The sequence below is a fragment of the Rhamphochromis sp. 'chilingali' genome (assembly GCF_963969265.1).
Source record: "Rhamphochromis sp. 'chilingali' genome assembly, chromosome: 9".
NCBI classification, from domain to species: domain Eukaryota; kingdom Metazoa; phylum Chordata; class Actinopteri; order Cichliformes; family Cichlidae; genus Rhamphochromis; species Rhamphochromis sp. 'chilingali'.
In genome coordinates, this window is record NC_137936.1 from 35,526,375 (window position 1) to 35,540,663 (window position 14,289).

The 14,289-nt window shown below is 41.1% G+C and overlaps 1 protein-coding gene across 2 annotated transcripts in view; it reads left to right on the forward strand.

Moving 5' to 3' along the window:
• Positions 1-14,289, forward strand: part of ppp1r16b (protein phosphatase 1, regulatory subunit 16B) — a 97,713-nt gene that overhangs the window by 23,420 nt on the left and 60,004 nt on the right. For both annotated transcript variants that reach the window (XM_080890668.1, XM_080890667.1), the window contains exon 2: positions 9,908-10,322. In XM_080890668.1, coding sequence (XP_080746794.1) covers positions 10,055-10,322 — 268 coding nt within the window. In that variant the 5' untranslated portion in view covers positions 9,908-10,054. The remainder of the gene's footprint in view (positions 1-9,907; positions 10,323-14,289) is intronic.

A 14,289-nucleotide genomic window follows, 5' to 3' on the forward strand; every position in this document is an offset into this window, starting at 1 on the left:
CACCAATGGATGAGGCCTTCGTTGGAAGCATTTATTCCTTGCTTAAGCATTTTAACACAATCCCAATAAATGAGCAAACTTACGAACACCCACTTTACCTGACCTGGATCATAGAGATGCGAGTGATCAGTGAAAGAAAGTACGTCTCCGTTTCTTTTTGAAGCTCGTCCTGCGCGAGCAGTAGTAAACAGCTTAAAGCTAGAAAAAACCCCAAACTTCATTTGTTAGGACATATTGCTTTTTGAGGCCCTGCCTTTGCCTTTCATGTTATACCTTTTCTTCTTAGACTTGAAACAGGAAAGTCAATTATGGGTTGAGACTAAAAGGTTAAATGGAAAGTCTACTTCAGAAGGATTTCCTGTCTATTACTTTATGAGGAAAGAGTGTGTTCCTAAAATCCAGGCTGCTTATGTTTTGTAGTGACCTCGCCTGCAGTTCTGTGACATTGCAATCACAGCAAAACAGGGCTTTTGTTGTAGCAGCTGCCAATTTATGAAGACAACAACCTAGCCTGAATAAATTCAGACTGTTTATTGCAAAACAGTTTGAAAAACTGTGTATAATTGCTCTGTTTTGGGAATTTGAAAAACCAGGTCAGACACCGAACGTGAAGCAGCTGCTGCTGCTAGTAAAGTGTTTGTGCTTCACGTTCGGTGTCTGTCCTGCTTTTTGCCTTAATTGTTATCAAATGTATGCTGTGTCTTTTTCGCAGAATGCGTGAGCGTAGTATAACGTTCGTATCTGCAGCCAGGGAGCCGATTGAGGTCAATCTGTGATTTGCAGCCTTGGCCCCGGGCGCCAGCTGTGATATCACCAGAGGCTTTACAGTCACCAGAACACCCTGTGTTTTACATATCTTCACATGGTTTGTCTTTGCCTCCTGTGAGGCCATCGTATCAGGTACAACTGTTTGCCTTGTCTGATATTTAGGTCCTGATGAAGCACCTTGTGGGCCAGACGGTCTCCCCTTAAGGCTGCGAATGATTTATTCTCTGCTATCAGAAACTGTTTAATAAACACCAATGACTATGCTGATGTCAATTTTACTCTTCGGCTGGTTTCATCTTACAAAAACAAGTCGGCGTATCAGCGTGTGGGCATCTTTAAGCTTTAGAGACTGAGTGAAATCATCCAGAGAAAATGCCTTTATATGCTCTGTGTCACTGCTCCCAGAATACAGCATGATAAAGAGCATGCTGTCAGCAGTCTTTCAGAAGCTGTCGACTTCAGAGATAAACTGTGCTTTTTATGGATTTTGATGTGCAAATTTCAAATGTAAAACAAGCTGATTGGCTACCATTTTTATTTCATGTCTTTTTACATGTTACACCATTCTCATCTGGTTATGGTCACTTTATATAATAATATTTCATCTTTATTCATTACGGAACAATTTAAAAATCAGAAAAAGGTCTAGAGAAGACTTTATTTGAAAGATTATATTAGACTACACGCCGGGGTTTTTCCACAGTTCACAGAAAAACTCAATGACCAGTGTGTTAGCATGCTAGGATGTTGTGACACGGAGGAACGTCGGTTTCGTCAGTTACCCAGAATATTATGACATCCACAAATGTTCATTTCACCACTTGCATATCAGCCTTTATGTTTCCTAACCAAACTAATTTATTTATTTAATAATGTATGGTGCCAATAGAGGAAATGCAAAGGTTACAGATGTGTCACTGGTGCAACTTTGATGAGTCGCAGTACAATCAAACGCATATTGTGAAAGAAAAGTAAAAAGTTGAAGTGATTTACTACTACAAGGAATTACAGAGCAGAAATCAAAAGTTTAAATCTGACAATTAGGATTTACACGTCATATAGAGCCCGATCTGAAAATCACCACCCACTTATACTACTGCCATTTGTGTTTTCAAGGGTCAAAATGTATTTTAGTCATTTCTGGTTCCTGCCAAGAACTTTTTGATTTACTAACATATCATGAAAACCAGAGCCAAATGACAGTTTTAAGCATCATTTTCATTTTCAGGGACCCAAAATGAGCAAAATCCAATGACATTTATTTTGGCTGTAGACCAGTGCAACACCTTCATGAACAATGAGAGTGCTGCATGGTTTAAGCACTGACTTTTACCATCTAACAAGGGAAAAATTCACTCCTTCATTCCTCACATTTCCTGCTTTTGCATGTTATTAAATAGCATAGTGTGTTTTGTGCTGTATCCCTATATTCACCTTCTTTTTCCTCTTACCTCCAAACTGGTTGCAGTAGACTGCTATCCCTCTCAGTCATCCTCTTAGGGAGTTCTTCAATCCCTCTGTTGTCAAGTGCTGCTCATTGGTTCTTTACATTATAGTATAAAGTGTCTCGCATTGACTTTATACTGCACATGACAGCAGGGTCACAAACACAAGCAAGCGAAGCTTCTGTTGCAAGTTGTTCCACTTTGACATCAAAATAGCAGCAAGTCTGTACATTCTGTAGCCCAGAAACCAGTGCACAACCAGCACACTGCCATACTGGAGCCATAACTTGAGAAACATACAGAGGAGCTGGCAGACATTTTTCACAAGAGTTCCCCCAAAAGCTGCACCATATGGCTGCCTGAGAGGCAAATGAAAAAGTTCACATTTTGCTGCTTGTAAAGTTAATCACTGCTGATGCACAGTAACGTAAAAGGACAGCCTGGTTAAGCATGTGAACATTTTGATCAACTCAAAACTTCTGTCAGGGATTTTCCCTGGGATTGTGACAGCTGCACAGTTGGATTTTAGTCAGAAACTTTGATTGTGAGCCATATACGTGTTTATTCTGTGGCACAATCTGGACAAATCGGTTCTGTTAAACAAGAGGAAGAACTAAAACTTTACAACAGATATATATACATATGTGTTAAACTACATGTGAAGTAACATAAAGTTTAACATATCTCTCATCAACAGTTGGGTAGGTTTCTATCTTCCTGTCTTTTCTGTCACTTGGTGTGTGTGTCTGTGTGCGCGTGTAACATCATTACCTCTGCTCTGATTCCTCTAACTTGATCAACAGTAGCTCCTGGGTTTCATATTTCCTGCACTAATGCCATTGAGCATCAAAGACGGCTAAGGAAAACAGTGGACGCTCTGTGTTTGTCACACATCCCTTCTGAAGTTAATTCACTTTGGCTGCTGCCCTGACAAATCGCAGCGAAAGGGAGAGAGCATGGGGTCAGTTGGAGCTGAGACTAAATATCCACTCCCACAGAAACACTGCTGTCTGAACACCAATCAAAGAAAGTCAATTATTAGACAGTGGAAACCTGTTTGGAACTGTTGAAAGAAGAAATTAAAAGTTAAAGTAGATTAGATTTTTGCCCCCAGGTCCTAAAAAGAAAATAAATTGTCTACTGTAGAACATAAAAAGCAGAGACTTGCTCAGTGACCACAAACTGCCATGTTGTTTTGGGGTGGTTTTGCTAGCATTTTTCCAGGTGGTGTCCATCTTAGAGCAGTTTACCTTTTACCGGGTGTCGGTATTCTGAGCCGTAAAGGATATCCGGTTTGACAAAGCTGTTATAAAGTCTGACCTGTGTTCAGCAGCTGTGTGGGCTGTAGTGATGGGATTTCCGGCTCTTTTTAGAGAACCGGCTCTTTCGGTTCGGCTCACTAAAAAGAGCCGGCTCTTTCGGCTCCGAACCGGCTCTTCAGGTTGTTTTGTTGCTTTAATTTATTTATTATTAACAGTATTATAAAATTATGCACAAAAGGAATTACTAACGTAAAAAAAGTGGTTTTATTTATATATGTTTATATATAAATATATGCGGTGGCCCCTAGAGACAAAACACGTACAAACTCCAAAACACATTTCTAGCATGAACTGAACTTCCAAAGCAGAGCTACTAGATCACTTAAATTACACAATTGAAAGCATGTGTGTATTGTTTGTGTATTTATACACAGGCACTCATATATATTCAAATAATTTAAAAAAAAAATGTTCATTTACCTGTTACTACCACACAACAAATCCAGTCATTGGTACTTGCTGGCTTGTGTAGCCACTCGGTAACAAAAGTTCAACACTGCCCCCAGCATCCTGGAGCACTTCTGTTGTCTTTTGTACGTGTTTTGAGTTTTTATGTGCTTCTGAGTTTTTACGTGTTTTGGAGTTTGTATGTGTTTTTACGTGTTTTGGAGTTTTTACGTGTTTTGGAGTTTGTACGTGTTTTTACGTGTTTTAGAGTTTTTACGTGTTTTGGAGTTTGTACATGCTTCCGAGTTTGTACATGCTTCCGAGTTTGTACATGCTTCCGAGTTTGTACGTGATTTGAAGTTTGTATGTGCTTTATCTCTAGGGGCCACCGTAAAAATACTTTTATTTATTCACTCCACATAAAATGTAATAAATAAATCATATAATACAAAAATCAACTATTCACATTTCAACTTTTAACTATTTAAATTTTCAGCTTTTTCCTTTTACAAATTTAAAGTGAAACAACACAAAACACTGCAAACCACAACACAATTAAATATAAATTAAAATATGAAAACAAAAAGAAACATGCACATTCTCTGTCAAATGGACCTGCATGAATAAACTTTCTGAATCCTTTATCATCTGCAACTGAAAATAGTTGTGGATGATTACTATACCTTTCTAATGTGACGTTGTTGTCCCTGGCTCTCTTTCTCTCTCTCCCCCTCTGGATCTGTTCCTGTGCTACTGAGTTTAACTACTGCCCCTCCCCCCTCTGCCCAGCGTAAAGCACAAGGCTCGCATGCTGAGTGAAGCAGAAAAAAAGTGCGAGAGAGAGGCTGAGAGAAAAAAAAAACAAAAAAAAACGTGCCGGCTCGCGATAAGGAGCCGGCTCGCGTCGTTCACGTCAAAGAGTCGGCTCTAAGAGCCATTTCGTTCGCGAACGACCCATCACTAGTGGGCTGGAGTGTTGCAAATGCTCTGCATGCCTTGCCAGGGCTTGCACTGCTGTCATTTTGTGCTGAATTGTTCTCGCTGACAAGGCTGTGAAGGTAGGCAGGGCCTTGACATAGCACAGAGGACCACTTTTAACTGATGGGTGCACAACACCTTGGTTTTGGAGGTGTTGATTTTTAGAGCTGTTTGCCTGTTTCCTGGAAAAGGTTTCATTTTCCTCCTGCAGACTGCAGACAAACTGTTCTCTTTAACAGAAAAGTGTATTTCAAATTCATATTTCAAATTTAATGAATTCTTAAAGTTAAATTTACGCCTTTGAGAAGCTGACAAGATGATGCTGCTTAGCATGCACAAATATGCATTAACCTGAGTGACACATGCATTTATCTACGCTAACAGATCCTGTTCCGATACAGATACCTTAGCTCTAAATATTTGCAGATACGGAGCACTGATCCGTTACCAGTTTTAAACAAGAAGCACTCTGAGAGCACAAGTCTCCACCAAAAGAAATATATACTTATTCAGGAACACTGAACATGTATTCAAATTGCTGAATGAAATGCAAACAGGCAAATGCTACCAAAAACCCAACTTCGGTGGTGGAGGTGTTTGAGATGCTGTATTCCTCACTCTGAAGACAGGGTTGAGCTGTTCCTTCCTGTATAAGGAACTCAGGCTCGATTTAAATATTATTTACTTTCTAGATACAAAATGCAATATAGCAAATAAATGCATCCAGGTAGTGCTGGGCGATATGATGATATATATCGTATGGACGATAGAAAAGTGTCTATCGTGCCATTTGTCTTCTATCGTTTCTAACCCAAATTATATAAATTATTACATAAAATATATAATTAACCCTTTACAACCGGTCGGAGCAGGCACACTCCGTTTTACCTAACTATTTTTAAATCCTTGTAGAACTGGAACCACGTAAGGTAGCGCAATCATTTTTTTTTTTTTTTGCATGTGAAACCGGAGGAGTTGTACTTACATCTAATGCCATTAGCCCTGAATGCCCTAGGTCACGGTTTCCTTCCACATATAGCTTTGCAAAAATTGCTTAAGAAGCACTTGCAGCAACTAAAAGAGAATATTCCAGAAACACGCTTTGCCTATGTTCAATAACACTTCCTACGTTGACATATACGTCAGCGCGAACTATCGCATGTCCGCCATTACCTGCCCGAAGCCGGAAGTGACGTCATTTTCGCGAAAGGGCCTTATAAGCCTATGTTGGTGTTTTTAAAAGTCATGTTTGACTTTATGCTTTTCTGTATCGTTTCTGGGATGCTTAGAACTCAAATTACACTGTTGGAAATAGTTTATTTTGATGCATTATAATATTTATTTTCATTTTTCCTGTATTATATAAAAATTAGTGTATCTCAAAAATAAAACTATGAAGACACTCAAAATAAATTTCTCGTGGTTGGAAATTATTTTGTGCAACCTTTTTGTATTTACAGTTTTGAGGGATAAGCCTCTTAAATTTTTCTAACTAGAAATATATGCAAAAAACAAACTATTTTCAATTTTTTTGTAGTTTATTGCACTACAATTTTTTGCAATTTATGTAGTTACTATGGACTTAATGCATACATATTATTAAAATTTCGGCTATAACGGTTGTATTGATATATGGAAACTTGAAATGCTCCCACAAATGGCACTACAGCATGTAAAAGCATAAAGATAAGCTCTGGCGGCCTTGGTTCTATGGTAGGTCTTAAAGGGTTAAATAGCCTGTGGCAAATATATTAGTGTTGTCTTATCACTGTACATGCTCTTAACTTTATGCAAGAGAAAATAAAGTATAAAAAATTATATTTTTCACAAAGAAATTCCGTCTTGTGGTTTGCGACCTGGTGCTGCTGTACGTGCACCCGGATTTGCGACATACTTTACGGTAACTCAAAACAAAGACTGCACCCTCGGCACTTGCTGTTTACAGACTGCATACTTTCTAGATGACCACAGGTCAGGTGGTATATCGTGATACATATCATTATTGTGATATAAAATAATTCGTATCGTGATAAATATTTTTTCCATATCGCCCAGCACTACATCTAGGAATCTGTATGATACTGCAATACTGTACTCTCAGGCTAATAAAGCCCATTTTGATCTGGATGGGCTCATTCACTGTACCTCAGAGGAAACTTTAACATTGTAAAATCCAATATGTTGTAAAATAAAACGGCTTCATACATTTTTTTTTTTAAAGAGGTTTTAGGCCCAGTTTATTAATCGACATTTCCTTCATCTTCATTTGAAAACTCGTGGTTTTAGAGTTAAATCCCAAATCTCACACTCATTTCCCATGATTTGTGCATTAACTGGCCACTTTATTAGGTACATCTGTTGAAGTGCTTTCTAATGCAGATATCGAATCACCGTCCAGCACAGGCCAACACCTCAGTACGTTTAGAAACAGTAGAGACGAGCTGTTGGAGTTCAAGCCGAGCATCGGAACGGGGAAGAGAGGCAATTTAAGTGACTTTGGACGTGGCACGATTGCAGGTGCAATATCCACTTTCGCGGATGATCAGAAATCTTTTGCTCCTTTTGTAACCGAGCAGCAGTGTTGCGAGGGCGTGTGCGTGTGTGAGTTTATTATCTCATCAGCTCGTTCGCTAAAATCAGCCCCTATAAACCAGAAACGGGCGGCTGTCTCTCTGGCTGCAGTTCAGCTGTGCAAACTTTCATTTCGCCGATAAAATAGGACAGTAAAAACTTTAATGCTCTTTGCTAAATATATAAAGTATAATACGAGCAAAACAGTCAAGTCTGCAGGTCGTTTACACTTTCTACATATAAAAATAAAACTCATCGCAGATGAAGTTGTGTAGGCGCGCTGCTGTGTGTGACATTGTTTATAACCCTTGTCTGTAACCTTCCACATCATCCAAGCGGTGTCCTTATTACCCAGCATGGTGCATTTCCTGTGTTAGCAGTGATAGGCCTTGGGATGAGCTTCACGGTGTGTTTCATGTCCTTACTTGAATGCATGGGCCTCCTTGAGGAGGAGCAGGAACAGATGCTTCTGACAGAACAAACAATATCACACAGTATTTATGCACCGAGTTGATACTATCACAGTACGGTGGGAGTAAGTAGTAGTCTGTCAGAGTATGCTCACAGGCAAAACATTAATAATTCTTCTAATGAAGTGTGTAGTTTTTTCATGTATTTGTGCATTGCATATCTGTGTAGCACTAATGTATACTTAACAGTATACAGACCATCTTAAAAACCAACAAGTGAAACTGAGACAGGAATTCTGCGTTCACTGTCAGTTTCCTAAACGACCTCTGGTGCAAGAACTGCCGACAGCTTCGATTTTAAATTCCTGCAGAATAATCTGAGACCCTGCAGCTAATCCTCCTGCATCGACCTTTGAGTGATGACACATTCTTTACTAAGTATTTACTATCACGGCCCGTTGTCTCCATCTCGTCGGTTTTGAGTGAGAAGCTGTGAGAACCCGCTCACATCTTTGTGCTGGAAACTCTTATGCACCTAAGAGTCAACGGTGTGTCAAGGTTTCGTTTCATTTGTGTGCTGTGATGACATTTTTGCACCGCTCACTTGGCTGCCACTTGAGAATGTTAACGGAAAACTTCTGTTGAGCCAAGCGGAGACAGACGCGCTGTGCTGGTAAGCTGGCGACTGAAAGTGATGCTGTAGGAAGTGATTGTGCTCCTTGCTTCCTGTCCGTGTTTTTAGCACTTTGGTGCTGCAGAGGAAATGTAGAACGAGGTTGGTGGAGGCTGAATACATAAAGCAGCGATTTGCATTGTGGAGCCTTTCATCAGGGGATGCAGCCAGACTGCACAGGTTTCACTGGTGAACAGCTGCGGGCACAGGGAAATGCTTATCAGTGGTTACGTGATGGTAAGTAACTGAAAAGAAGCCAGCATGTGTCATGCATCCAGCATGCAGATGTTGACGTTTCAAGCTATTTACTTAGTGTTGTTTGTTTTTGGTGTGCGTGTGTTTGTGTGACAAATGATCAACGATCGCGTGATAATCCTGCCGGACTTGATGAGAAGTTTTTCTGGCCGTGGCGTTAAAACGTCCGTACATTGTTGTGAGTGCTGTTCAAAGGAAGTAGCCTGACAAAACTCAATCACTGCACTTTCCACTTACTGTTCCTGCATGTTTATTCTTTATTTACTCAGCTTAACTTTTTGCAGCTGCTGATCTTTATACAATGACCAAAGTAAGTTGTCTCCTCTTTAGGTTTCACCACACAGTTAGCTGTTTTTTCTGCATGTCCACAAAAATTACGAGAAACTGAAAAATGGGCTTTTGCTGATTCACTCACGGTGCTGCTGTCAATTGTCAGAGAGAAAAGGAGAGATGCATTTTATTCATGTTTACACAAATGCAGCGCTGACATGAAAAGTCCCCACGTCAACTCGCTGCTCCGGTGCTTTTTTTCTCTCTCATTGTGCTGGCGCTTGCTTGTAGTGTTCAGGAAGCGGTTTGCCTTGATGGAGGATGGTAGAAAAACCCGTTAACAGCTCACAAAGCAAGTGGATCACCAAGACTATGACCCATGCAGTTCAGTTAAACATTGAAACCGTGACCTCTCATTCTTGCTCTTGATTCTCTCTTAAGTGAAAATATGCAAGTTGGTGAAAGAAGTGAAGCGGTCATGAACAAAATATTGATTTCATATTTGTTCACAACAGACAAAAGAAAGTAGACTCAAACGGTGGTTCGGTGCCTTGTTAACTGGTAGCTTGTTCTGGGGTCTGTTTAACTAGGACACCAGAATGCAGCTCTGTGCACTTTGCTGTGGTGTGTCAGACCAGCACTTCTTTTAAATGTCAGTGTGTCCCAATAGACTCTGCAATGTAGAGCTTTTACAACTTTAAAGTCCAGAGTCGGCTTGAATAACAAGCATCAAACAACTTTCACGTTTTATTTACTGGTGTATTAAAGTGATAATAGTTTATAGCTGGCATTTTGTGGCTCAGCTTTTCCCTCCGTCTCTTCTTCCAGGTCGTTCACTGCCGCTGAAAGGATGATAACGATCGTGGGAGGAGGCCACGGCCGGAGGTGCAGCCCTCGCTAGAATCCTACTTCTCTTCCAGTTCACCCCTTTACCATCGCCCAGTGTTGCTGTCCACCCCACCCCAACCTGGCACCATGGCCAACCACCTGGAGCTGATCCAAGAGCTGCAGCAGCTGGACAAGGTGCCCAGTCTGGAGAGACTGCGGGCGGCCCAGAAGCGGCGTACCCAGCAGCTGAAGAGATGGGCTGTGTATGAGAAGGAGATGCAAAACAAGAAGCGAAAGGCCGACAAGAAGGGACGCATTGCTAACAGCCTCCAGCAATCAGAGCCCAAGAAACATGTGTCGTTTGCCGCCAGCGTGGCGCTCCTGGAGGCTTCGGCCAGGAATGATCCAGATGAAGGTAAGACCAGTACAGCATATTAATGATACGTGCAGATCAGAAAATAAAAGGGTGGCTTATTTATTTCTGCTTGCCTAATTACAACTAGTTTGGATTCATTACATCAAGTATCCTAAATATTTTGATTTAGCGATGAAATAAAGGTATTATTTATGGATGTGGGGCAGGGTGAGTAGAGCTGGGGTTATTTCTTTGTTGCTTGCGAGACGACAGGAGGATGAACAGGCTGCACAGAGGCCGGCGTTGCCCTTTTAATTTATTTGTTGAACTTTAGTATTCCTTGTTTCAAAAATAAATAGTTTAAATAAAGTTTTGCTCAACTGAGCTCAGACTTACCCTCGACACCGCGTTTGAATAATGACGCTAATTTCGGCCTCACCACACTACTTCCCCTGGATATCAAAATGCCAAGGTCAGGAAAACGATTAGCTTGGCCTGCCCACTTAAACCGCCAGTGGAAGTCACTCCATTCCAATTGAATTTGTTCTGCTAGGAGACTGTTTTATCATTGAGAAATAATGGAGTTGTCACACTGAGATGAAACTCTGCCAGTCTTTTAATTAAAATTTCTACGGATGGGGCCCCCCTATTTGGAGATAATAATTGTTTTCCTCCAGTACCGGCAGCCCCGTGTTGCTGTGGCTGTGCTAACAGTGTGTCGGCGATGCAGGGATGATAACAGGCTGCTATCGCTTAGATTTTGCGTCTAATTTAACGTCACTGTAACTTGAAATTGGATTGAAGTTTGTTTTATTTATTTGTTTTTTTTAATCGTCACAAATGCAGCCCACAGCAGTGCTACTGTATATTCTTTGCTCATGCAAGCTGTCTTCACAGATAGGACATCCCTCTCAAGGCTGATGTATTTTCACAATAATTTTTACAAGGCTGAAGCTACTCTGCTGTGCCTGTACACACACGTGGACTGTTCACTGGCACGTCTAAGCTCCAGCTGGAGTGTGAGACACTAGAAGTCTTGTGATGTCTACAGGGGTCTGCTGGATTTTATCACGGCGTGTAGCCGAAATTAAACTTTGGTGTAAGCAAAAGGAAGTTACTTAATTGGGTAAAACTGAAAAAGAAAATCTTTGATGTTTTTGTTGCTGGTTTCATTGTTGTGCGTGATGTGAGAAATGGTTTGAGCATCATTTCGGGGCTTTTATTGCAAACTGCTGCGCTGTGTGTATTTCCCAGAAGGTCTGCTGAGGCACTTAGACTGCACCAGGATGTTGGGGCTGATCGTGTGAGTCTTTAGATTGGTTTTGAGAAACCACACGAGGAAGCAAGGAACACACAATGTCTACTCATCAATATTGACAGGTCCCTTTCAGGGATGGTTTAACAGCAACAAACATTTGTCTGCTGTCACACACTTACTCGTGTCAGAACGAATGAGTATTTGTACACCACTGATAGATTTCTTTTTGAACTCTTCAGCTGTGTCCTCCATGTTAAGGATGCACACATACAAAAATTCCTGATCAATTTTTCAAGAGTAGAAAAAGGAGGTTTTTAATTTCAATACAGCTAGACGGGGGATACATTATTGCTTTGACTGTACACTGTGTCCCTTCTCCTTCTGATGCAGTTATCGATAAACTGACTAATTAATTGAGCGTTAATGCTTTGACTTGCAGGAGCTGCTATAATGTGACTCCTTGTGGTTGCAAATGGATTAGGATGAAGTTAGCAAAAGTGAAAAGACTTCATGTTCTTCTGTGACACAGTTGTGTCGTGACTGTGCTATACAACGAGCTACGATTACCACCTCTAAGCACAAATTTATTATCGGAGTCTGAAGACTGTTTAAAATTAATAAGAGGGCTTGCAGGTGGTTCAGGTGTACAAAAGCTCCACCATCATGACTGTCAGAATAACATGCCAGCAGAGAGAAAAGGAATTTTCCAAATTTAGTGTGCATGATTTTTGATGGTTCTCTGCTTTTGATTCCCTTTCCTTCTCCTTATGTCCTGCAGTACTTCCGTATAGAGATGTCTGCTATCACTACTGTCTAATGAGAGTGACCATGAAAGAGGCAGGGAGGATAAAAAAAAAAGGGAGACAGGATGTAGTGTTGCCCACACAGCTCCAGTGGCAGCTGGCTAGCTTAGGAGCTTGATAATCTCCTCTCTCATTCCCTCTGGTCCCCAAATGCTCGATCAGGCGTCATGAGTCCACACACTGTGCTGCTCCAGCACACAGCACCCTTTTTAAAGAAATGTTACATGACAGTGTCATTTCAAAAAGGCATGTATGTATGTATGTATGTATGTATATATATATATATATATATATATATATATATATATATATATATATATATATATATATATATATATATATATATATATATATTAGAAATCAGGACTGTTTATTGGACAGAAGTTAAACCCCTGGTCGGCCTAAAGAATGACTACAAAGGCGGCGCTAGCAGCAGCGAGTTGACGATGAGGCTGGGAACAAAAGTAGCCATCATCACCTCTTTTTCATGAACAGGACGGAAGGGAGAGAAGTAAATACAGAGAGACTAACTTTGACCCAGGAGTTGCTCTAACAGCCTCAAGGCCACAATAAGATGAGAGGCTGGGCTGAGTCATGTTTAATCCCTGATTGGTTGGAGTAGGCGAGCTGCTTCCTGCGATTCTTTGCCTGCTCTTTTTTTCTCTCCCTGTGGTTTGGGTCAGAGCTTCAGAGCGCGTTGGCTGGAGGCAGCCTGTGATTGTGTGAGGACATAACCAATATTATGTGTGATAACTCCTATGCATGCTTTATAAATGACGTTTTTTGTGTATTTTCAAGCTTTATTATATTGACTGTTATTAAAATCTATGTAGATGCAGGTGTACAGGTGTTATGCTTGCATTTAAGTGTGTGTGTGTGTGTGTGTGTGTGTGTGTGTGTGTGTGTGTGTGTGTGCATCCGTGCGTATTCTTGTCATTATAACTTCCTGTCTGCTGAGAGAGGAAGCAGACTCACCAGACTGTGAGAGACACGGGACGGGTATGGTGAAACTGCAGAGGGTATATTGTACATTTATGTTTAAGAATGTTTGTGTGTGTGTGTGCGCGTGTGTGTATGCAAAAAGTTTTTGTGTGGTTGTGACAGAGAGAGAAGGAAGAATATTTGAGCTTACGTAAATGCAAATTTTGGGTGTCTGTCTCAAGATGTGTGAAAGCAGCAGTGAGTAGGAAAGTGCTGGATCCCGAGTGTGAGTCCATTTCTTCGCCCCGTGGTTCGCACCATCCTGAACCCACTGCCCTCTCATAGTGATGAAGGCTGATGGCTGTGAAATTACTGTGAAGCACTTTGGTGTCTTTTATGCGCGCCTCTTCGGCAACTGAGATGGATGGGATTTCTCTTCTCCAGAGAACTGCCGTCCTGCAGAGGAGCAGCTAGTGGGGTCAGAAGGAACTGTCAACAAAACTCAAAGACAGTCAGCGTGGTATGACCTGACATTTCCTCCTAAAACCGCTGGGTAATCTGATGAGATGGCCCGGGAGTCAACAGTATTAATGGAAAGAGGGGAAAAAAGTAAGAGTAGAACTGTAGAGGGGGGAAAAATGTCTGACTTAAAGCCTTTAAACACCATCAGAAAGCAAAATCTGAGAAAACAATGGAGGCATTTGGAGAAAACCAACTATAATAAGCGAGAGTGTAAGTGGGTGAAAAGTAGTGTGAATGAACAGGACATTCAGTAACTGCTTTTCAGTATCTTGTGCCGTCTTTTTGTTTTCAATGTCTGTTTGTAAGAGCTGCTTTTTTGGAACCCCCCCCCCCCCCCCCCCCGGATCATTCAAACAACATGCTGTCTGACTTTGTCTTTGGGGGTGGTTTACAGTCGTTCCCAGAAGCAACAGCTGAAGGCGGGTTGAAAAGCAGCCTGTCAAACACAGGGACAGAATTGTTGCCACCGATAGTTGTAAATCAAATAGGACAAAGACAGCTTAGGGCTTCAAACCCCTCCTTA